The 24894-nt window shown below is 44.0% G+C and overlaps 1 protein-coding gene across 1 annotated transcript; it reads right to left on the bottom strand.

The window, feature by feature from the left end:
- Window positions 1-370: 370 nt before the first annotated feature.
- On the bottom strand, window positions 371-5194 carry LOC119385899 (uncharacterized). The gene is made up of 3 exons (XM_037653267.1): window positions 4921-5194; window positions 2661-3232; window positions 371-592 (listed from the first exon to the last, which is right to left on the bottom strand). Exons 1-3 carry the CDS (start codon window positions 5192-5194, stop codon window positions 503-505), a joined length of 936 nt encoding a protein of 311 aa, XP_037509195.1. The 3' UTR covers window positions 371-502.
- Between the last annotated feature and the right edge of the window lie 19700 nt (window positions 5195-24894).

Genomic DNA, 24894 nt, shown 5'->3' with positions numbered 1-24894 from the left:
TTTTATTTTTCTGTGAAAGTGTTCAAAGCGACTACGCCCCTGTCTACCATGAAACGGAAAGCTATTTCGCACAAGTCCTCTGACTAGCCACTAAAATTTTTAATGCCCCTTGACGTACGGCTTACACAACGCGTCTTGCCGGTGCATTTAACCTGCACATTTAATAATGTTTTTTTCGAGAGTAACCGTAAATACCGCTTTGTTAACATTGTGAATGAAGAACTACACAACGTTGCGATGTCGCGGAGAACTGTGCTATACTTTAGTTATATTTAGAGACGCGCACAAGTCGTTCGACTGAAGCGAATAACGGGATAACGTGAGGATGTGTTGAACAACGCGCGAAGATGCAATGAATGTCCAAGCTTATGGGGGGAAAAAGTAATAATTTATAATTGCCCAATCCACTCGGTTTGTTTGCTAATGAACTTGAGATGAAGTGATGAACAAAATGTGAAACAGTTCACACAGAAGAGCCGTGAGTAACGGTCATTTTGCCTCATCAATCAAGCAAATCGCGCTGGCTGTCAGGAGGCACTCTTGTTGCGTCGTGAATTGCAGTCGGCGCTCCAGTGGGCTTTCGGCGATGAATCTGCAGAAGGCGGAAAAACAAAAACACACAGAAAGACTCGTTAAACGCGCTACAGTTCATTATCGACAGGCAAATGGTATGCGAGTGGAGCGTAGAAACTTAAGTTTCGTGTCACTGCGGTGATAGTGTACTAAGTGCAGCACTGCGTGAATCACAGAACATTCAGAAACACGTTTGAACGTGTATGACTCATGCATACGAGCTATATCGAAGCAAGCGCGCAAGTTCACATGCTTAATCGTGTACTAAATGTGTTTATAACTCTATATACCACTAAATTGAATGCGAGACCACGGGCTGGGTATTCGTGTGCGAGTGATGACGCAGGAAGAAGTATAGCGTGGAGGATGAAAGTTTATTTTCTAATATTTACGGAAAACAATTCGTGAAAATCGGCGTACCTTAACGCACAAAATAGCACTCTTAAAAGGTATCCTGTGGTCTTATTATCCCGCAGTTCTATTGACTGACAGGCCGATCAATCGAGGTAATGTCCAAACATAAATGAAGTTGGTTAGTCACGTCACGAGGAAGGTCTTCAGATTAATCTAACCTGTCCTTACCCGCTTATAACACATACTGAAGTTTCACGACACAAGTGCTTTGCCGTTCAATTCACGTGTGTTTGGGGTTATTTAAAGAACAATACGGTTTAATGATCATGGTAGTGTATAGTTGAGCTAGTCTGTTTGTTTCTGATAAATGAACTTATCTTGACCTTGTATATCGCATTACAAGTAACTGGCACGGTCCTGGTATTGAGGTTGGATGACACGGTACGAAAGCCTTAAGGACAGTGGCGAAGCCAGAAATATTTTTAGGGGGGTGTTATATACACCGCCGGTAAAAAAAGATAGCAAGAAAAAGAGCTTGCGCCCAGACATATCTTAGTCAGACACCACACTAATGAGAACTATGTTAATCTTGTGTCCAACAAAGAGAAACGAGCCCTTAAAATTCCCTTATTTCGTTCAGAAATATCTGTCATTTTTATATATTTATGCGCTGTGTAAATAGCTAGCGCAAAAAAAAAAAAAAAGCTGAAAGCATGAAGATAGGCAGCACTCAGAAAATTTCAGTAGGTGTTCTGGCACCGACACGTCCCCTCCCCCCTACCCCTCAGCCCCTGAGCCCTCCCCCCCCCCTCCCCTAGCTACGCGCCTGTTTCAGAACATGTGATATACCGGTATTCAGGCTACATTTAGTGTGTGCGGAAGGAGTAGTTTTGGCGTACCAAAAGCCAGTACTGTAGCAAAGGTCAGACAAAGCTGGCAGCTTAGAATCTATACCGAACACATTTAGATGCCATAAATCGTGGCATGGGGGGGGGGGGGGGAGGGGGGCACAGTTATAGTTAAAACGTTTATAATATCAGGTATGCTGGCTAATACTGAATTATTTAACCAGATGTAATATTTGCGCTCTTTTTTTGCTTTGAAGTGATTAGAACAGCGAAAAGGCGGCTACGGGTTTCAAGTGCTGTGAATGAGAGAAATCCGCAAAGGGAACTCGATTATTCGCTGCGATTGGGTCTGCTCTTTCAGAAGCCACGGATGTGGCTATTTCGCGCAAAGAAATCACAAGGGAAGGGTTAAGGGGAGCGCAAGCTTTCGACTGTTTATTCCAAATTTACTTTCACATTGACACTTTGGCTGGAACACACTTTACATAACAGGGGAAGAAACTAAACTGGAAGAGACGCCGTTAACGTTCGTCATGACAGTACGATCACTTTATTCTCTCATCGTTGTTGCTCTTGGCCATAGCATAGCACGGGTTTAGAACATAGCGTTTTGATGCGGCGTGTCTTGCCATGTCAAACAGCATGCCAGTTTCGCCGAAGCCCGAGTGGCTATAGTGTAGGCCCCGAAGATGGGGTTAAACGTTGCTTACGTCAACCGAATGGCTACCATAAAATGCGTTCCAAAGCATGTGTAGAACACTTAAAAATACCAGCTTAAAATTATTTAAAGTGAGCTAATGGCCGCAATTACAGGAGCACGTCACGCGTATACTGGTCAAGAAAGGACACTTTTACGTGAAAGATGCATCTAACTTGACCACTTACGTGACGCCTAGGGTACAGCTTGCGCCGCTTCTTGCTCGCAGATTTGCCCGAGCCTGTCTTGTTCGAATGGAATCGCCTGGCCCGCTTTGAGCTCCTTCCGGTAGTCCTCGACATCGAAACGCCGCCGAATGACTTGTCCTGGCCTACAACGGAAGCTTCACGAGTCGTGCCGACGCCGGTGTTCTCCTCGGTAGTAGCACCCGACGTTTCTTGGACCTCTGGTGTGACCGTGGCATCCGTGACTCGCGCATCTTTGGTTTTCGGCGTATGCGCCGCGTCGAAGATCCTAGATTCATCCCTTAGTCTTATGAACGGCAGGGGCGCAGAGCTGTCCTCCAGGCGGAGCACGGCTACCGGCTCCTCCTCGGCCTCGTCTGCTTCCGCCCCCAGCGCTGAGGCTTGGCTGCTCAGCGTGGCGGCCGTGACAAGCCAGATAAAGGCACACAGAGCCAGAGTGACGAGCGCGATGTACAAGCCACCTATGCCTTTGTTACGGAGGGCGTGTCCCTTGACAACTTCTTCCCCCGAAGTGGATGTCTGTGACTGCTGGGAACCGTAGATGCCGTAGAGCACTGCAAGGGATACAGCAGAAACCTCGCTGACGGCTTCACGCACAACCAGTAGGCCTATGAATACCTAGCAGAATTTCTATTGAAATCGAATCTGAGCGGTTCCAAAAAAAAATAATGACGGAGAAGCAGAATAGCTTCCGTGATGAGTTGGGGGGAAAGTGAGAACTTCACTCTTAATATGCCTTTGAGAAATATGAAATCTAAGTATGAAATCTAATTGTCCCTATTTTTCAGCGAGCACGGGATCAGCATGGCTCAAAATATTTTGTTCTGCCCCACAGGTTCGTGACCGTTGTTCACTTCATGGAAAAAGTGCAGCAATATTTGCCGCATCCTGCTCCCATGCTCGCAAACGTTTCGTATAGTTATGCGAGGATGTACTGAAGTGGTTGTGCTGCCTGTTTCGGGTGACACTGAATGAAATCCAGGTCGAATGAACCTTCGTTCAAACTCAGGGAGCCAAACAGACCATTTATCTGCTAATACCGAGTTGTTTGAAAGAATTAGTACTTAAACATTTGACCTTGCCAAAGGGCAGGTTGAAATACTGGCTGACGTTAAGCGTATCAAAGTAGCGTAACAAAGTACCGATAGCACTTACGAACCCCGTCTTGAGGCCTTGGAAGTTAAAGTTCTCACAATAACTAAGATTGAAGGAAGCCTTGCCACTGTTGAGAGCAGAGTCGCTCAATTAGCGCATCAACAGACCAGTGTCCAGACTAGTCTGGACGACTTAGAAGAAAGATTCACACAAAATACCTTTTTTAACATCGCCAACGAAATCCAATCATATCGCAAGGCACATAGAAAAAACTCAAAGCTAGCGCAACTTAACCTCATAGTCTAAAAATTCTGACACAGCCAGAACATCTCCTCCGTCACCGATCTGTTTGCAACTTGTAACGATCATACTTCACCTAGTAGCTCAGTACACTCTGGGGGGCCTCAAGGTTTGGTTTTTGGTTCCATTCATGATCTGCATCAATGATTTGCGCCAGCGCGTAACTTCTAACATTTATCGGTTTGTGGGATTGGTTTGCAGCAATTATTAGGAGCGTTTGACTATTGCCGTCGACGCCATCATGCGGTCGTGTTATGAAAGGCGCATTCATGCGAGCCTTGTGATTTCTTTCAATGGCTCCGGGAGTCAGGCGAATCGGCCACTTCTATGCTGCCTCTGATTTCTGGTGAATTACATGGAACGTTACTACGACAAGCTAATATTCAGTGGTTGGTTACACCCTAAGAATAAATTTACGCTTCGAATAGAGAGGTCCCTGACCCTACCAGAGAGAATTCGCATAGGCACCCTATCCAACTGCATCTGGTCATTCCGGTGACGTCATGCGCCTTCAGCGAGAGTGTGTTTCCTATTCAGACACGTCTCCGTGTCACTGGTTCTCAATCGAAAACTTCAGCTTGCTTACAAATTTCAGAAAACATTTCGACATCACTGCTCAGCCGAACGTAATATTTTAAGTGGAGACGTCGACATGTTAATTCGTAATACACCTATTGTTTACATTAGCAGGAAAAAAAGTACTTATGATTAGAACGGAACCAACGTCATACGGCTCTCTTACACAGATGAATGGCAGGCGCGACGGGGCGGACCGGGGCTTGTGTCTAATCTTCGGTTGTAACCGACTATAGTGCTGAATTGGCGTATAACTTCACGCCCAGCTTACAATTGTGAAAAGCCCAGAAGGGTGCGAGCCGTGCTTGCAGCGGTTGTGGCGACGGCCCCCCAGGCGGTGGCAGCCCATGGGTGCTTCGAGGCTGCCGCACTCGTCCAGGGCCTTGAGGCACCGCCGCAGCGTCTGCGGTGGCTGGGTTCAATGTCAACGGCGCCGTTGTAAAGATGCCAGTAGACGTGAGGGTCTCGGTGGAACCGCCAACACCTTGAAAGAATGAGTGAGCCGAAAGCCAGGCGCCCGACTCGTCGCGAAGTTGGCCCCTCATTTTTGCAGACTGCACCTCTGGCTGAATGTGGACGCTTGCTTAATCGCTCCTAAATACTGGATCCTGCCCACTACGGGGGATTGACCAAGAAGCGGCGGTTAAAGTAAATGTAAACGTAGGAAGTAAAAGCAGTCCAAGGGGGAAAATTCTCATTTTTAGAAATTGAATATACTAATTTTAGTAATAAGGTAAGAATAAACAAACATATAAATAAATTAATAAATTTTTATGGATTAAAAAATGACTTCGTCCTCGCTTAAGGGAAAATTACGCCAACCCAATGCGGCCTAAATCTCAAGAATCGAAGGGCAGCAAAAAACAGGATAGGAAATATAAAATGCCTAAAGAAAGAGGAAGTCGAAATGAGTAGGTAGCTTTCCAAGGCAAGTACCTTATAAATAATAAACAATTGAACGATGGTTCCCTGGAATTCTGTCAAAAAGATGACTTTGGTGTCGCTTGCAACATTGTTCTCAGTGTTTTTGTAATATACAAACGTCTGGATATGCTGCGATTTTGTTGTGTGACAAACAAGATCAAATTCTAGTCAACAAACGGCCGGCGCGAGAATTGAAAGCACTTTTTAAATGATATGTGTGTGAGCTAGTGGGCACGAATTTATTTCATCAGTGCTACAACCACGGAGGTGCTGGCTACAAAAGCCCATACAACAAGAAGACACAAGGACAACAGCTGTACACTGATGATTGGGTGAGAATATTGGCGGGATGGGAGCTGGCAGTTTAGACGACTGGACATAACATTTTAAGTAATTTGTTCTCAACTGCAAGACCTCTTTGCATCACCGTTCTCACCAAGCCCCCAGAGTTAAGCGGTATTCCTTGTGTCCTCTGTGATATGTGTTGGTTGGTTCCTCAGTACCTTGGCGCAACCCACTCCGGGAGATAGGCCATGAATCGGACGGTGACTTGCTTAGAAAACTAATTCACTTACTGAATTCACTTACACACGGACAAGCGCAATCCCCGTTCTTCGTCCCCGTATGTTTTCGCGCAAGTACCACAATGAATTCGTTCCAACTAGGCCGGCTAGCAGTTTTGCTGAAGGAAAAAGTTGAAAATGAAATGTTTAGCCATTACAGATTAGTAATATACACTCGCAAGATAAAAAAAAAAAAGCCTATAGGGGAACAACAACAACAACAATAATAAAAACAAATATATACAGTTGTATCTAAGACAACTGAATTCAGCTACACTTAACATTCAGTTCTTTTAGATTTTCGTAAAAAAAATAGATACAACGCTGAAAACGCTCCTGTGGCTAAAACCAAATATGGTTGCCCCAAATGAAGGAATCACGGGAAGTGACGAATTCAAGCCCAGCTTCCGTAGGGGATCTTCTAGTAGTCTTTAGTGTTCCTATAGCTTTGTTCAAAACTTTTGTTTCTTTCAGTGCATTTTATGAGCCGCTGGATAGTGGCTCATAAAATGCACTGAAAGAAACAAAAGTTTTGAACAAAGCTATAGGAACACTAAAGACTACTAGAAGATCCCCTACGGAAGCTCCGGTTGGGTGGACAGGGCTCGAGCGTCAGCTGCAAGCCATGGCTACCTGGAATGAGGAAGTCACCCACCTCTGGGCGAAGAGCACGCGCGCCTGGTCCCTCAATAAAGTTTAATTCTCTCTCTCTTTCAGTGCATGCAAGTCTGCATTGAAAAGAAGTTTTGACATAAGACGACGCTGCCCACTATGATAACATGATGCTGTTGAAACGAGCGAGCTCAAAGCCGAGAAATTTCTTGACGTGAGCTCTTCCTTCATACTTATGTAGCCGAAGTATTCGATCGTGGTGCGATGTTTTTTGTATTTCCTTGAGAATCTTGCAGTGTAAACCTTCTTAAATTCTTATGTTAGTAAATGAGAATACGTTTCTGTGAATTTTCATAGCAATGAATTTGTTTTTTCGCTCATCCTAGAACACGTCATGCTGGCGTCTTTTATTTATTTATTTATTTATTTATTTATTTATTTATTTATTTATTTATTTATTTATTTATTTATTTATTTATTTATCTATGTATTTACGCATTTATTTATTTATTTATTTCAGGTACCTTACAGGTCCACAAAGGGCTTTGCGTAAGGGGAGTATTAAAAAGTGTTACATTGTTTATGGGTGGTTCAGAGTTATTCAATGCTAAGAAAACATTGGAAATAACTATATAACGAAATGTAATTAAGCTTAGAGAAGTTCAAGCACGCAAGAATATGACTGCATTACAAAGAGGCTATAAAAAGTAAATGTCCGTTCTAGGAAGACGTACAGTAATACAAATCATAAAGATCTAAAAACATTTTTAAATATTATCCAATAAAACTGGGGCCGAATTCACAAAACTCACTTACGAGCAAATTGTCGCGTAAGAGAAATTTTGTCGCGTAAGTCGATTCACGAAGCGAAAAAAACGTCGTAAGAGCCGTCGTTATCACATCGGCCGCTGCGGTGAAGCGCGCTGTGACTGTCCAGGAACATGTCAGCGATGGTGATGCAGTTGCTATATTTGGTGACGTCACTGAAAAAGGCTCGTAAGTGGATTCACGAAGCAAAAAAATTGCGCGGAAACAGCGTGGCTAAGAGAAAATCCCAAGAGTGGTCTGGACCACTCTTACGAACAATATGGCTGTTTAGAACATGTAACTGCGGCGGGTATCTGGGTGCCGTGGCTAATTTTGAGCTAATTCACGGCCATTTAAGGCTTCTTGATGATTGCTGGTGCGTTTTAATTTATTTGGGCGCTTTGAATTTCGTGTGTTGTTTCGCTTGTACGCTATGGACTGTATTGGCGCTCGTAGTCGTCCAATAAACTGGGAGTCGCAGTAATTAAAGAAGCCTATTGGGTGTCAATGGCGAAACATTATGCATGCAAAGACTTGTGGTTGGATTAAAACCAAAGGTCTACATGAATGGTCGATGAAGTCGAAAGCGGCGCGGTATTTGGTCAACATTTTTTTGTTACTTTGTTGTGTTGCGTCCGACTTCCTCCAATGAGACGTCCAACTTGTCATGATGTACGCAGCATTGGTCGAAACCACCACCAAAGAGGTTCAAGGAGCACATCAGCTGCACGCTATTGGAAATAAAATTGAGTGGAGCATTTCAATTAGCCGTTATTAAAGCCTGTTATGTGATTCCACAACTTGTCTAGTTGGATAGGCTTTAACTGCCCAATAGGCACGATCGCTGAAACGCAGCTGTCGCTACGCGCTTTGGGTCGATCCAGAGCGGGCTCGTACATTGCAAATCGCAGCATATTATAGATGTGCGAGATTATGCATGAAATCTCAAATAAATCAAGCTTTTCGATCTTCACTGTTCGGAAACCGAAACGGAACGCGTTTATACGGCGAGCAGTCAGAAGTAAATGGATCCAGTAATTTGAAATGACACCAAAACTATGTGCGAATGCTCACGATTCTCGAGTATAAACAAGCCTTTGCCGGATTCACGTCCCTTTGATTACTAACTGCCATTTAACATGGCGTGAGAATATCAATTGAAGGTGGCTTCACCCACTCATAAATGTATTTTGTGCTCAGAAGCGTCAGCTTGACCTAGAAATCATCGCGTAGATAAGGCGAAACCCCCGCAGGAGGCTACTATCGTAGCAGACGACAAACGATAGCAGACGACGGCTTGGGCGAGAGGTGCAACTCGTGATTGGTTGGGAAGCAGTACTCTCTACAACAGCCCATCTTATGACGTTGACAAAACACTTCTTTCATCGCGCGCTCCTGTCGTGTTCGTCATATCTTCCCCCTCGCACATAAGAGAACTTTTTATCTTCTCGCGACCAACGCGAAAGAGCTTTTTCTAAGTTGTCTTAGCGCCTACCCCCTGCTGCGCAGTTTGTAAGAACAACATGGCGCCGTAAACTGTAGGTGTCGGCGCCGATTTTCGCAAACGCATGAGTTCCTTCAGCGTTCGACTGGGTGTGCTGTGAATACTGCTGCTTTTCCGGTGCGCGCAAGCAGTGTGAAGACCGACGGCAGTGTCTCTTGGTGTGCCGTGAAGCGTAGCGAAGCCTGTGCCACGGAGTGTTTATGAAGCGGGGATCGGCGCCTGTGTACCGACGGTAACTGGCACTGGAGGAGCCTGCAATGTGTGTTTGAGTGTCGGTAACAGTTCGTTTGCTTCGCTTTCCTGTGTCTCATTAAGGTGCAGTGCGGCATTTCGAATTGACAGCATTTTGGCACGTTACTTGAGTGATTCCGTGCTTCCGTGATTCCGTACGGTAACGCATGAACTACGCTCTGTATTTGATTCTTGCTTCGCCAGTGGTTAGCCCGTGCGCTTCTATTTTCTTGTGAGCAGTCCAGGCAAATGCAGTGTTCGGGAGTGAAACGATGTGCGTTGTGAACAGTGGTGCTGTGTTGACATTTCCAAGACTTGTGAAGAGGCTGTGCCCGTGTGACAGAAGATTAAAAGCGTTGATAACCGTGTTTCGTCCTACGAAGTTGCGATGGTGCTTTATGAGGGCTTTAAGGAGTTGACGCTGGGCTTGGCGCTTTCTTTTTTAACTCGTTGCTTCTCCTTTTTGTGATAACCGTAATTCGAACGTCATAACGTGTCGAACCGAAGCCGCTCGCCGAGACATTGTGCTGTAAATGTGGCTGCTTTGGCAGTATGCCTTGACTGTTCTCCGGTGAAAACTTGGACTTGTAGCACGTGGACGTCATGCTTCGCTCCGGACAGAACACAATTCTCACTGGTGCTTTGCCTTGGATGAAGTCGTAGACCAGCACCTGCTAACTACCGGTTTTTGAGCCCATCTGTCCTATCGTTTTGCACGGCACTGGAGCCTTGACTACAGCGGCCCACGGCGATTTCTCACGCTTCACCAGTAGACGTACACGTCTTGCTAGCGTTGCATTTCTACGTCAACGGCAGCTTCCAGTCCACGGACGTCTTTTGCCTGTGGCTGCAGAGCACATTCCGTTCCCGATGACGCTGATGGCTGCTAATATCGTTGTGCCATCGGTGAGTTGAACTTGCGCAACTAATTTCGTTGCTATTCGTGTAGTTCTATAACGTACGTTTGTAAGTTTTTCATCCCAGCAGATGTACTGTCACCCCATGTTAAGTTCCAGTACGAAAAGTACTACTACCGCTTTGTATATACGTATATATGGCCAATATACATATATTGCAATATGAGCAAGTACACCAGCAGTTTTTATGATTTTGCTTAAGCAGGCTTTTATCTGATTATTAGGAGGAGCCTGTCTGTTTACCACGCTTGACAGTTGAGAGAAAAATATTTGATGTGAATTTATCTTCCAGGAGCCATTTAGCACTTTTTCAGGAATTCCCTTTATATTGCAAAATTACTTGTATAGAAGATTACCGCTGTGGCAGCACTATACTTTACCAGGACATATACATTACAGTATGTAAAGCTTACATGGGGCTTCAGTTTGTTTCAAATTGAATAAAGCATATTTAATAGCTATGACTAAGTGATAATTTTTGTGTTTCTGCCAAATATGTATTAAGAGCGCTTTCAATGATGGTTTTTTTTTTAATATATCCTTTTTGGCCTCTTCACAGATTGCGGATTTTCGTAAGGTCGTGGGATACATCGATTGCAAGCACTGGCAAATCAAGCCACCTTATGACTTGGAGCACCTGTACAGAAATAGGAAGGACTTGTGCATCCTAAATGTACAAGTCGTTTGCAACGGTGGGGGTGTCATCATCCAGCCGACCTCAAAGGGGCCTGGAAGCACGCATGGCAGCCTCATCTGGATGGACTGTGCTCTGCCTGGGAGCTTCAAGGATAGAAAACTGCATAATGGCTGGTTGCTAGGTTAGTTTTTTTAGGTGTTTTAGGTGTTTAACCACAGTAAACACCGGTTATTGTACACACCTTCACAACCAAAACATTGTTACTAACAGTGGATGCTTGTATTATTTTCACACAGCGATGCTAATTGGACGCGTAAAGAGAAGCAAATTATAATAGAATTGACAATGTCGAAAGTGTAAAGTCTACAGCTTATGAATTTTACTCCATACATGTGAGACTGGAAAGTTGTGCTTTTGAAATAGCACAAGTACTTTTATTGCTTATTGAGCTCTTGTGCTTGTCACTCACACAGTGTATCAAGTGCTCTGCATGGAAATAGCAAGCGTGAGAAAATCGCCTGGCTGTTCGCAACATGCAGGGAGAAAGAACTCTAGTTCAAACCTCAGGCCACACAGGAGCAGTAAATGTGCATTTTACCTGCCGTAGCTTATCTTTTTTCAATGTTGTGGCACGTTGTATTTCCACCGTACATGTTCTCAGCACAATTGCATAGTGGCACGGTTATTTCTACAAATCGTATGTGACCTGAGTACTCGCTTGTTGACCTCTGAAGGTGACTCTCGCTATGGCTGAGAGCCATGCCTGCTCACCCTCCTGTCCGTGGCTGGCCCAGCTGAGCAGGAGTGCAGTGCAGCCCCCACCCATGCAAGACAAGTCATACAGTGCACCTTTGGTGTTCTGAGCAGGACACAGCGTATCCTTCCGGCATGGCAGTGACATCAATAATAATGATGGTGAGTGTTTGTGGAAGCCAAAAAGAGCCCATTAACATGCGTTTATGGATTATGAGTGTGTTTGTTGCTCGCAGTCATTTCTCCTAATCAAGTGCATTTTTTGCAAAGTGTAATTTTGTTAGGAAAAACCGTTTCGAGCAACAAAAACACACATAATCCAATAATGCTTTGTGTTTTCAAGTCTTCAAAATTGCTCCTTCACACTGTATGATGAGGTGGCTATGTTAGATAAATTTAAAGTGATGAACAATAGCTGTTGTCTTGTAACATAGAAATACATGAGTACACGCTAAGAACAAATCGTGTATTTGGGAGTATTTCTACTACACAGAAGTAATCAAAATCTTGCTTGCTCGCATTTCCTTTTTTTCAAAACCCCGCTCTTGGCACTTTTCTATCAAGAATGCTATGTCACTTTGATAACACGCGCGTCATTCGTGACCCGGAAGTCCCGGGACCGTGGTGATAACGCGAGGAAAGTACGTGAGGTGGATGACGTTATAGTTGTGGGGTAGCAATACTCCACAAATACTTGATTTTTAGGGGCGAAGCTCCTTAAGGCGGCACCCGTTCGTCCCTCGTAGTCGTAGTCGTAGTCCGTAACCAGTCTTACGCTTTGACCTCCAAGGTGGTGCCGGTGGGAGATTTTTCCTGTGCGTTGTTGAACAATAAAAAATTCGCAGCGGTAGCTAAAAAAGCCGACTTCTTCTGTCTCTCATTCCCATTAGCAGCCATTCTTTACCTCCAAGGTAGTGCCTGGTGAGATTTCTCCTGTGCGTGATTAATCAATAACAATTTTGTTCAAAACGCTGTTGATTGATGAAATAAACCAACGAAAGACGCCAGATGTTTTGTAAAAGCAAAACGGAAGAACGCCAGATGTTTCTAAAGCAAGAGGAAAAGACGCCAGCTGCTTAACGAAAGACGCCAGATGTTTTCTAAAGCAATGGTTTTCTAAACAATGAAAATTTACAGCGTACATGTAAAATTAAAGTGAGCTGCAAGTCGTCATAACTCATCGAACCTTTAGTATAAACGCGCCCTACTCACGTCGGTGATGATGTACTGGGCAGAATTCACGGAAGATTCACGGTTTACCGATGAACCTCCGCAGCTTCGCCCACTCATCATCATTCACTCCGTGGTTATGCTGTGATTTTTTTCTTAGAGTGTAGCATAGTAAACTCATTTTTGGTCGGCTTCTTGCACCTAGTGTAAAGTCGAAATAGAAGATACTTTATTGGCTGATGTCTCACTATTAGGCAGAAGTTTGTTGCCTTCAAAATGAACATCGTAGGTATACATTTATATCATAAAATAATTTTTCAAGGTCTTCATTGTTGGTGGCTCTATGTTCAGACCTTTTTTCCTTGTTTTTTATTATATTTCATACTTGTCATTGGATTCTGAAAATACGACAGCTAGACTTTTTCGCACATATCAGCTGTCGATTTTTACACATAGGATGGTTGTAACAATCATCTGTATTTTTCTATGTTCCAGCAGTGCCATGGGATCAGGTGCCCCACTGTCATGTAATATCTCGGACAAAACACACAAGGCCAACAAGTAGAGAGCGACTACCAGTGACTGTGTCCTTCTGTTCAGAGTGCGCGTCAACAGAAAGAATGCATTGTGATAGTTGGAACAGCTTGAATTGTATGGTGAGAATCTGCACAGCTGCAGTTTAATCGTTGAGCAGTGCATCATTAAGCAATTCCTTGCACCGGAGGATTCAAAATTAATTAAATTCTGCATTTAATATACCAAACCTTGACGTTAATGTAAATCACACTGTAGTGGTAATGTGCAAATTAATTTCGGCTACCTTGAATTTTAACATGCACGTAACTCAAAGTGCATGTGTGTCTCTGCATTTCACTGCCATTAGAAACAGCAGCCATGGTACGCAACCAAAACCGTGTTTTCATGTTTGGTAGTGCACGAATGAAACCATTGAAGCGCGTAGTTTTGCTTTTGGTCTATATAGGCGTTCAGGATACACGCATTATTATAGCACAAATGATTTTATGTATATATAAGCTCTGGAAAGTCATTTTCCACGGATTATTTAGATGCAAAAGGAGCGTCACTATTCCTAGTACGTCCAACAGGCTTTAGTACCTGTGTAATGTTATAATATCGATGCTTGTCCTCTTCAACGGTCAACCTTTCTGCATGTACTGTGTATGTTTTAATTTTTCTTTCATATAGTGTTTGCTGCCATATGTTTCTCCATAATGTACTTGTACACTCTGCAAATAGTTTATCATCTATGCAGCTTTGCTCATATTACTGCTGAAAGTATTTATTGCTTTTTGTATGGTGACTATGCACGCATTTACTTATGCCTTTTGATGCGCCTGTGCAATGGTTTAGCCTGAAGAGGGCTGCTGGTGTGCTCTAAACTTGAAACTGGCGACTTCGAACAAATTTTAAGGCTGATAACCATTACTACTATATTCAGACAAGCTGTGATAGCTCCATGAAAATGTATTTAAGATTCTGTAAACTGTGCCAGGTAAATGTTCATAAATTCCTTTATTGTTGTCCATGTTTCATGCACCTGAAACATAATTACTTTGTCGTGGCACATTATAAAATGTTATTCTGCCCATTAGTGCTGATCAACATTGCAGCGGAGGCCAGCAGCAAGATATACATGCAAGGTACTGAATCTTTGCATCACATTCCTTGCCCAGCAGTGCACTGAAATTTTTTTCAAGCGAAATGAGAGACTGATATACAGCAGTCTCTCATTTGAAGGAAGTCGGCACATGTGCACATTTTGAAACCTTTTTGAGGAGTGTTTTCAGAAGAAGCAGTAGGGTATTTACATATCAACAACAGCATTATTTGTACCGAGGAGCTTTGTAACAGTGAATTGTTTTATTTATGTATTGTCCAGAATTTGTCCGAGCTGTGCCAATCTTCCAGCCCACGTCACCTGACATAGCTTGTTATAGTGTTGTCAATATGCCGGACTATGTAAATAAACTATGTGTCATCTTGCAGACATGTACCAAAATGTGATGCATTGCGTTTTTCCTTGACATCACATTGTCGGGGGCTCTTTTCTTATATATCGTCGTAGGCTGCCGCCCACGAAAATGTATAAAAACTGCTTGTGAGTGGGCAGAAGCAGAAACTATACATGAAATTGTTCCAAGAGGGTTCGAGAAATGCCGAGTTAGCACATAAGAGTGGTGAGAGATTTCTCTCGTAAGTTACTGCCTTGAAACCTCATGTGCTCAAGACTGCGTGTATCAGCATTGTTGTTTTATAGCAGTTCATCCTATTAACTACTACTCAATGTATGTATGTATGTATGTATGTATGTATGTATGTATGTATGTATGTATGTATGTATGTATGTATGTATGTATGTATGTATGTATGTATGTATGTATGTATGTATGTATGTATGTATGTATGTATGTATGTATGTATGTATGTATGTATGTATGTATGTATGTATGTATGTAGGTATGTATCTTAAACAAAAACTTACGTTATTTTGTTTACTGTAACTTTTATAAGAATTTCGCTATTTGCTTTCTAGTTCTCCTTTTTCAATCTCATTTTCATTTCTCAAGTATGTTTCCTACTGTGCAAAAATGAATGTAACCTTACATAAAATGTGTGCATTCAAACAAGATGTTTCATTTTCCAACGTACAGTTCTGAGCAAGAAGTTGAAAACTATGCAACCAACCAGCAAAAATAAGTTTATAGGACAGCTCCTCTGTGTAACATTGCTTCTACACATTGCGTTTGTCGAATATGTACAACAGACTAGTCGACTTCAACCAGCAGAACCAAGCTTTCGCCCGTGGCTGTACATACTTTTACATATGTGCGTGGTATTTCTACGTATTGTCATACGTGTTGCCAATTACTATTAAGGGCACAAAACTAGTCAAGCTGAATATGCGGATTTTTGTCTGTTCACCTGTCATCTATACTGTAACTGCTGTTGATAAAGAATAAACTCGCGTTTAAAATTTTCATGTACTTACCAAGGGAAGAGTAGCCCTTTATGACGCAAATGAATTTGCCGTAATGTTTTCCCAGGCGTACTGTCTTGCCCTCTCCTCAGAACTCGATAGCCTGCTGGAGTTCTTTATAACTACTGACAGAGGCATTACACGGAGCTGCGCAACACGACAGAGACCGAGAGAGAAGACACAAACACATCACTGTGTTTGTGTGTTTTCTCTCTGTCCCTGTCGTTTTACGCAGCTGCTTGTAATGAATCCCACCCAACTAGCACGGAAACGTGTCCCGACAATGGCAGTCATCTTGGCCGCAAGCATTTTGGCCGCCGCATGTGTCCTGATGTTATTGAAAACACCGCGATGTCTGACCGGCGGTTGAATAGCCAGAGTCGTGAAAAGTAATGCCCAGGTATGATAATTGGGTTTCGGGACTGGGAGCCCTTGCGATAGTAGTGGTTAGAGCAAAAAAAAAAAAAAGATACTCTTATTTCTATGATCCGTGAGGGAGCACGGCGCAGCGCATTTGGGTATAAAGGGGCGTGAAAGAAGAGAGCGGAAAGGCCACCTTCTCAAGAAGAGTGCGCGGAACACATAACCTCAGGCCGTGCTATCCATTTTTCCATTAAAAAGAATACGCGGGTGCTTGGCGACACTGCGAATCGAACCTAGTACCTCCCGCATTGTAGTCTGACGCTGTAACGACTCGACCACCGCTGCAGTGTTTCAGAAGAGAGCTGGCCACTGTAACACTTACTTCATTGTATATATATTATCTTTCCCTCGAAAGACACGTAATTCATGAAGTCCGGTGAAAGTCGATCAAAAAAAGAAGAAAAAACTCGGGATCCTAATGCATTCGCCTAAGGTGACTCGAAGGTTAAAGCCATCAAATGGGGCTATATTACCGTGCACTTTGTATCGAGTGCGGCATCACTAATCAACTATCGCTAATTGACTGTCACTAATGACACTTTCACTAATTGAATATTCAATGTGTTTCGATTATTGTCGTTTAAATAAACTTTCACTAAACAAATCACTACTCACTTAATTTGCTTCGATTCTCATATATAAGCACAATCACACGTTCGCTCGCTTTTGTATGGCTTTCGCTCCCATAGGCGTTAGTAAGTATCGCGAACGCCGTCTATTTTTTTTCTTCTTATTATTAATCGTGCGAACGCGCAGCACGCGCACCCTGCGAATCCAGGCGCATGTGTAGTCATGTCACTTCAGGCCGAGACAACTAAACGCCACTTCTTTTATGTTTGCTCACGCAAACTCCGCAAGGACGAAGTGACTGCGCCGTGTTTTCTGAAAAGCATTAGCACGTAGAAACCTCCCGACGAATCTTCCTTGTTTTACGCGTGCACATATCTAAGCGTATACGATTGCTCTCTCATTCCAGCCCTGTCAAAATGCTGCGGTGAATCGGACCTGCGGCATTACGCTATGATACCTTTCTTACTGCTGCTTTGTATTTCTGTACAGTTCTCCGTAGGCTCAAAAGCCGCTCCTACGAGCGTCGTATGTCTTGTACTGAGATCTTCGTAAGAAATGCAGAATTTTACGTCTAGCTACAAAACGCCCTAATGGCAACCACCATACCGTGCTCGAACATGCCTAGTTAGTTTAGTGGCAGCGCAGCTTCATGAAAATGTAACTAAACTGGTTGTGGTAAACAGGGGGAGACGTTTCGGTCACATCTTCAAACCTTCAATGTTTCAATTTACGCGCGGTTTAAAGATGCAGTGCGTCTGGAGCGTTGTTCGACTGCACTTGACGGGATAGCGCACGGATTATTAACGCCATCGAGCAAGTAGATTTTTGTTAGCTATGGTCATCGATGAAACACGAGCACTGAGCTTCGCGCAAGACCCCAGGGCGTCTGCGGCAACGCGTAAGAGCTGTAGCAGACGCCCGGAACTGGAAGCTGAGATGCAGCGAAAATACATTGGGTATCATCGTATACCCTCGATGCTAGACGCTTCGCGTGCAGCCTTGCTATCACCTGCGCGCACTTCTTTCTTTCTTGTCGTTTGATCGGCTTTCGCGTTGCCTCCTTGCCCTCAAAAGTGGCTGGTAAGTTAAATTCGTACCATTGCTATCGTAATCCCTCGAGATACGAGAATTCTTGGCTAAGAAATTGCGTAGGCAAGAGAAAGCTTTGTGAATTCGGGCCCTGAAGTCTACGCTATTAATAACACGCAGTAAAATCACTGGATTAAAATAAAACAATAAGCAAGTATCGAAAGTTGAGTGCATAAATATGTGACACGAAGTAAATGAAGACAAATCTTTGTCTCCTTCTTAACTACCAATTAATCGTTATTTTCACATGGAGTAGTCTATTAATAGTCCAAGGATTTCATTTGAAGCCGTGTTGCAAATACATTGCTATAAAATTATGCCATTCAGTTACACAAGCTGGAAAGCTTGAAATAGGAATATGTCACAGAGCTAGTGGACTTACTCTTAAATTAGGCATGAAGAGCAAGTTCGTTGTTTGACGGCGATATCTGCATGCTTCCTTGAATATAAAAGTTCTATTCGCTGGTGATACGCCCTTTGAAAAAAAAAATAACGAGGCGATGGATCACCGCTTAACTGTGTGAAGAACACCGCTCAAGAACTGAGATGTAGCCGTGTACGCTTTAGTCATAATTAGAGGCCGGATTTTTAGGCATCAAAAAAGCTCGTTTTAGGCACCAAAAGTAGGCAGGCAAAACAACGTTTTAGGTCTCCAATATCATAAATATAGGCACAATAAACTTGCACATAAATGAAAATAATTTCAAACGACGACGTGCGCGACCTCTATCTACGACAGGAAAACAAAAATGTTATTGCCTAAGATGGCACAAAGGCGCCAACAGTTTAACATAGCTGCGCAATTGTGCTTTGTTCCGCACGATTCGCCGAACACGGTCTCTTCCGTGTTCTGCGGGGTGAGTCGAGTCCACCGTCGAATCAACTCACTCCTGGGTGTCTTTTCGGCATGACTGAGAAGGGCAGAGCAGGAGCAGGCAGCCAGATAGCTAAAAGACCATAAAGGAGGCATTCCTCGTCTTCGCCGGGTCGTGTCGCGTAGAGCCAATTTCTCCCCTGGCAGTGAACCAATAGCGTAGCCAGGCGGGGAAGGGTGGGGGGAGATTCAACCTATCTCCCCCCCTCCCAAACATTTTTCGCGTATTTGTATATACACGCACACATACAAACGCATGCACGAACATCCATAAAGTATGGTTGACCCCCCCCCCCCCCGAAAACAATTTCTGGCTACGTTACTGCAGTGACCACTTAAACAGGTAAATTACGAATAATATAAAAGCCCCATGCACATAACATCTTTCTTCCTTTTTTTGCTCTTCACTGTCCTTTCCGCTGAAGGCTCTCCGCGGACTCGCATTCGCCAACCGCTCGCGCCATGTCGGCGCGGCGGCAAATTCTCGCCGGCGCGTCCTCCTTCACTGCTGCTAGCGGTTGTTTCCAGGAGCTGGTTGAACTATAGGGCTAGGTTGAAGCCCATAGTTCCCAACAGTCAATGTTACGCGGGAACGTGATTAACGGTCTCAAATAGCACCCGAGAGCGAAACTTGAGCCTAAATAGCGTTCATATAAGCGCCAATTTTGAAAATAGGCATTTATAGGCATTTGTAAGCATTTAGGCACGAACGCCAAAAATAGGCATTTATAGGCACTATAAAAACACTACAAAAGCTCTTCTTAACCTCTAATTCATGCTCATATATCAAAATGGTGCGATGGGAGCACAAGGAACAAAACAGGCATTTGCCTAAAATCCGGTCTCTAGTCAAAATATATTCATAAAGGTCTACGACATGTAAAAGCAGTTTGTTCTAAAACGTCAGAGTTCACGCTGTCTAAGAAGAAAATATAATCAACATTTTTCTAACGCTTACGAAAGAAACAGAATACGCTACGCATACAAATTAAAATCTATCGTGAAGGGTCAATGTCCTCGGTTGTCAGCCCCAGAACCTGGCTCTCGTCGTCATCGCCCCGTTGACCTTCAGGGGGACAAACCTGAAAAAGAAAGTTAGTGATGGTGAATATGTTGACGCATGCAGCACATGCCGCGAATTAGGAGTGAAGCGTAGACGTCCATGGAAGAAATAGCACGGCAGTAGCACAATCCGGTTCTTCCAATACATTGTTTATTTACGAAGTGTAAAGAAGAAATGTCCTCAGTTCGGTGGCTAGGACGTAACTCCTACAACAAAAAATTAAGGAGCCCTTGCCCTAACGGCAGCAAGAGTAGAACGCGGTAGCGTAATCGAAACGTGTTCGTGTCGCCTTCCCAATCGCTAGCAGGATTTCGCTTCTCGGTGGAGACCTAAACCGTGCCGCAAGGAAAGCCAAAGTGCGGACACCATCCGACTCCTATCTTTATTTGCATCTGCCTCAAATTTTCGCTCACGGACAACGCTGATTTTTCGCTCACTGCCAACGACGCCGCCGACACCGACACCGGAATTTCTGCGAAACGAGCTCTTAACGCTATCGCGTTAAATTTAGAACACCCTCTACTCACGTAGCGGTGTTGCTGACTCCGCTTGGCTGGACCACGACGATGACGTGGTTTCAAGGACGGCGTCCGATGCTTGCGGAAGACACGCGTCAGTTCATGCGCCGAATCAATGTGGTCATCCCCCGCTTGCGCCAGAGACGTCGATTCTTCAGTGTAGTCACCGTCTACGTCCACTGTTGAGGCACGTCCGTCCATGTAGCCGTCGTCTCGATAAACCAGCGTCCTCTCCACGTCTACGTCACTCTCCGTAGTAAGTGGCGAACTTGCACCTCGCGTCGCCGGTTGCCTCAATACGAGCGCGACCTCCCACTCTCACTTGAGCATCCCTTCGTGGTAAGAGACGGCTCGTGATGGATGCACGCCGTGCGTTTCCAAGTGCATTCCGTCGTCTGCACCGCCCACCGCGCTCAAGTCGCTGTCCTGCATTTGACTGTGAACCGACACCGTGAGCCATACCGCTAAGCCGATGAAGAGACAGAGTGTGAGCGTGGTGATAAGAACAGCTCTGCCATCTATGCCCGCTGAGTAGGATGTCTTTACGGTGTCCCTGTTCGAAGAAGCATCACCGGAACGCCCGCCATTGTAGGGATCAACGGCGAGTGCCGTAGTTGAGGACGTCGTTGGAGACTGCGAGCTCAGCGACGCCAGTTCCAGAGGAGAGTGGTAGTCTTCACTCGACATGCCTGTGGGCGACGGTGGCACCAGCTCGTCGGAGGAGGCAGAGACTAGCTCACTAGGCACGTCAAGTTCGGGCGAGTCATGACGGGCATATGCAGCAAAGTAGACGAAACTGTCGATAGTCTTTCTTGGGGAACTTAAACGCAGAAATTTTGGTCTGTCTTTCTGTTTGTCGGCACGTCCCTCGATTCAACCACTCGGCCAAAGTTGAACCACTTGCCCAAGGGCCAGCCGTCTTGAACTGGTATGGCTGTTCATACTTGTGAACGTTGTCGATCAAAAAGTAAATATCATGCATATCTGAGGTGCAACATCACTAGGTAAGTATTAGGTGGCGTGTTCCTTTAATAGAAAATGCATACATACGTAATTTTAAGGACCCTAGTTTCTTAAGCTGCGCTGAAAATGCATAAGAATGGAAGCTTGAGCGAGTTGGTATGCGTTCATCTTTGTTGAAACAGCGCTCACTAGACGACGACGAAGTAAAAGAAGGCACAGGACAGGCGCTGCCTGTCCTGTGCCTTCTTTTACTTCGTCGTCGTCTAGTGAGCGCTGTTTCAACAAAGCTGAAAATGCGACTGCGCTGAAATTTGCCTTCCTCCGTGCCCTTCGCACGAGCTCATTGTTGTGTTTCGGTTTCGGTTCTGTATTGCACTGTACGAATGCCATGGGTTGGTGTTGAAAAACTTTAGTTTTGAGAAGGCCAAGAAGGTGAAAAAAAATATTTAAAAAATGAAAAAGCAGCGTTGTGGGCGGCCTTCAGGCTGCCGGTTGTGGGCGCCGCTCTGGCGTTCCTGTTTTACCCAGGCGACGTGTAAATAAAAGAGTGTGTGGAGAGTACTCGTTGAGTGCGGACGTTTCTCTGCTTCAGCGCTTCGCGCCAAACCGCGTTTTCGGGCTGGCTGGCGTCCCCGCCGGTCGCGTTGGTCACCGCCGGTCTTCGCCTGCTGCTGCGCCGGGACTACCAGCACGCAACACAGCACTCATGTTTCCCGACGTATTGCCAGATGGCGTCCATATCTCACACAGCGCCTCTTCTATCGTCTTTACACGACATTTGCAGCGAAGCACGCAGATACGCGGCCAATTTTTCCATTATGCTACTGCAATTCTTCTTTACATGAATTTTCGGAGCCGGTATAATAAGAAATATAAGGAAGAGCCCAGATTTCCAAATAAATAATGCGATGACTAACGCCTCATAGTGCAAAGAGAACGCAGGTATTCCATTCTAGAATATTTGTTTTCACTACCTCTTCCAGATTATATACCATTTTCGAGGCACAGGTCTTGGTAATAATTTTAACCTCGCGAATGTGACCCCCAGACGATGCAAGAGTAGTTATTGCCACATAGTTTCGTTTTAAGTAGCCCACCCAACGCGTCTTCAGATTCAAGTCATATGAACAAATATCATTCATTATCTCATACGCAATGGCGTTTAGCTATTTTTTTCTGGCATTAGTTCAATGAAAAACTGAGCTTAATGAAATGGCCCATTCGCTTAAACGCAAGTGCTTTCTCAAATAGCCTGGTTTTCTCTGTGCAGTCGACTACTGCTCATATCACTGCGGTTAGATGTAATTTTCTTTCTTTGCCTGAGAGTATAAATGCTTCTGAATAGTCAAATTAAAGAGGTAGTTATGCAATACAGTATTGCTGGAACTAGCAGTGGTGTTCTTGTCTTATACACAATGTTACAAAGTTTCATTTAGAGGGTTGCGTGGTCGTTAGGTATTTATATGCAAAAGTAGGTTTTTTAAATGTATTCTTTATGCTAATCTGTAATGAGCTATAAACAATCCGACGATCTTCAGTCTTACAAAAAAAATGATTTTTGTAAGTTGTGGATCATGATAACTGTCCAATCTCATGCAATATTGTTTTACTGTCGCTCTCTGCATGTGTGTTGGGTACAGTCAAAGAAATATTGGCGTACTCTTGTATAATTGAGACACAAAAATATTACTGTGTAAATTTTTGTTTTTATTGTTGAGCAAATCATTTACTTATCCTCAATTAAGTCTAAAGGTTCAAATAACACTACCCACAAATAAAAGTTATGATAGCAATACCCATATCAAATTTTAATTTGTCCGCCATTTCAACATTTCGCCTTAAATATTATTTTATTTCTCTACATTTCTTCCCGCGTATGCAATTCTTAGTGAACGCACAAGCACTCTATTTTCTATTTTTGTTAACATATATCTCTTTTCTTGCCTTATTATTAGTATCATAATCCAATTGGTGAAATGAAGGTCATGGCTGTCACAAATTAAAAAAAAAAAGCTCACAGGGTCTCTTATGCATTCACCTAAGATGACTGGAAGGCGAAAGCCATCTTTTTCTTTTCAGTCGATGAATTGTTCCTGCCTCGCCACCCTCCGAAAGCTTTCTGCACTTAACGTGATTTTCCAATGCCTCCAGGATCAGAGGCACCTCACCTGGTTTTGCACTGCCTCCGTGATCGGCCCACCATTGACCAGTCTACGATGTCATGTGAAGATGTCACCATGTGACGTGACGTCACGTGACGTCACTGTGATGTCATGATGATGTCACATGGTGACGTCATCACGTGATTATTTTTCGCATCATTCGTGCTGACGCCGCCGACGCGGGACGCCGGTCAACTTTCGCGTTTGATGAAGCATCTAAGTCTTTCGCCTTGAAAAAAAGGAATCATTATTTTCCTCGTAGTGATGTTCGCCTTGACGAGGGTTATTTTTCTTCGGGTCTTTTGGGGTCATATTTATTGCGCCATGCTATTTCTTAGCGCATATTTTATTTGTTACACACTGGCGGCCTACATTAGATGCCCTAGGCAGGCGTGGGAGCATAAATACATTGTGCTGAACAACGTTAAACGTAATAAAAGAAAAAAGAAGAACATGAAGCAACATTCTGCGATGAAATGACATTGGTAATAAACGCAAAGAAAGGGAGCAAGTTTTACGGCAGTCGGTATTCGCATCCATAGCAGAGAAAGGCGGAAAGCAAGTTAAGATATAGAAATGTAATAGATATAAAGAAAAAAGTCACAGTTTCGCCCCAAGGGCGAAGCAATGAATGCGATAGCAAGAAACTAATGCTATACGAAGTGAGGCTCGCCAATGGATACTCTCAGTTTGAACAGCGCTCCTTTTGCAAAGGCGGCCGAAGCAGCGAAGGAAACGCGTGCTTCAAGTGTCGAGCTGTGACCCTTGATAGTTCGCGCTCATCTTCTGTTTGCTCGTTTAGCGGCTTCCCTTGAGCTCGAGTGACTTTCGTACGCTCCGTAAGATGAGCGCGGAAATCACGGTGAAAGCTCGAAACATCCCTCTTCCCCTCACCACGAGAAAACCGCGCGAGCAGACAGTGGAAGGTCAAGGTTCTCCCTGCGCAAATATAAGAAGAAACGAGCGAGCTCGCCGACGCGCTCCTCGCGCCATCTCTCTGGTAATGAAGAAACGCTTATAAGCGACTGCCGTCTTTGAGTCCTGCCATCGGTAAAGGGTGTATATATAACGCTTGCCGTTAGCTACCTGGAGGATCTGCGCTTTCTGGCGTAGTGGTTAGCGCCACGCCCTGCAGAACGAGAGGTCGCTGATTCGATTCCGCGCTTCGGAAGCATTTTTCTGAATTTTTCTTTGGGACTTTGATATATATATATATATATATATATATATATATATATATATATATATTATATATATATATATATATATATATATTTATTTATACATATACGGTGCATGACGGCGGCGACGGCGACGGCAAAATCCAGCCGAGACTGTCCATATAATTGCTATCGCAATAATAGGATATAATATAAATAAGATGTCGCAGTACGCATGTTCGCATTTTGTGCGAGACAGATAAGTTAAGCATATCAGCTGTAGCGGCATTAGACAATGAACTTATGG

This window comes from Rhipicephalus sanguineus, chromosome 3 (assembly GCF_013339695.2).
Source record: "Rhipicephalus sanguineus isolate Rsan-2018 chromosome 3, BIME_Rsan_1.4, whole genome shotgun sequence".
In the NCBI taxonomy this organism is placed as follows: domain Eukaryota; kingdom Metazoa; phylum Arthropoda; class Arachnida; order Ixodida; family Ixodidae; genus Rhipicephalus; species Rhipicephalus sanguineus.
This window is presented reverse-complemented; position numbering and strand designations above follow the sequence as displayed.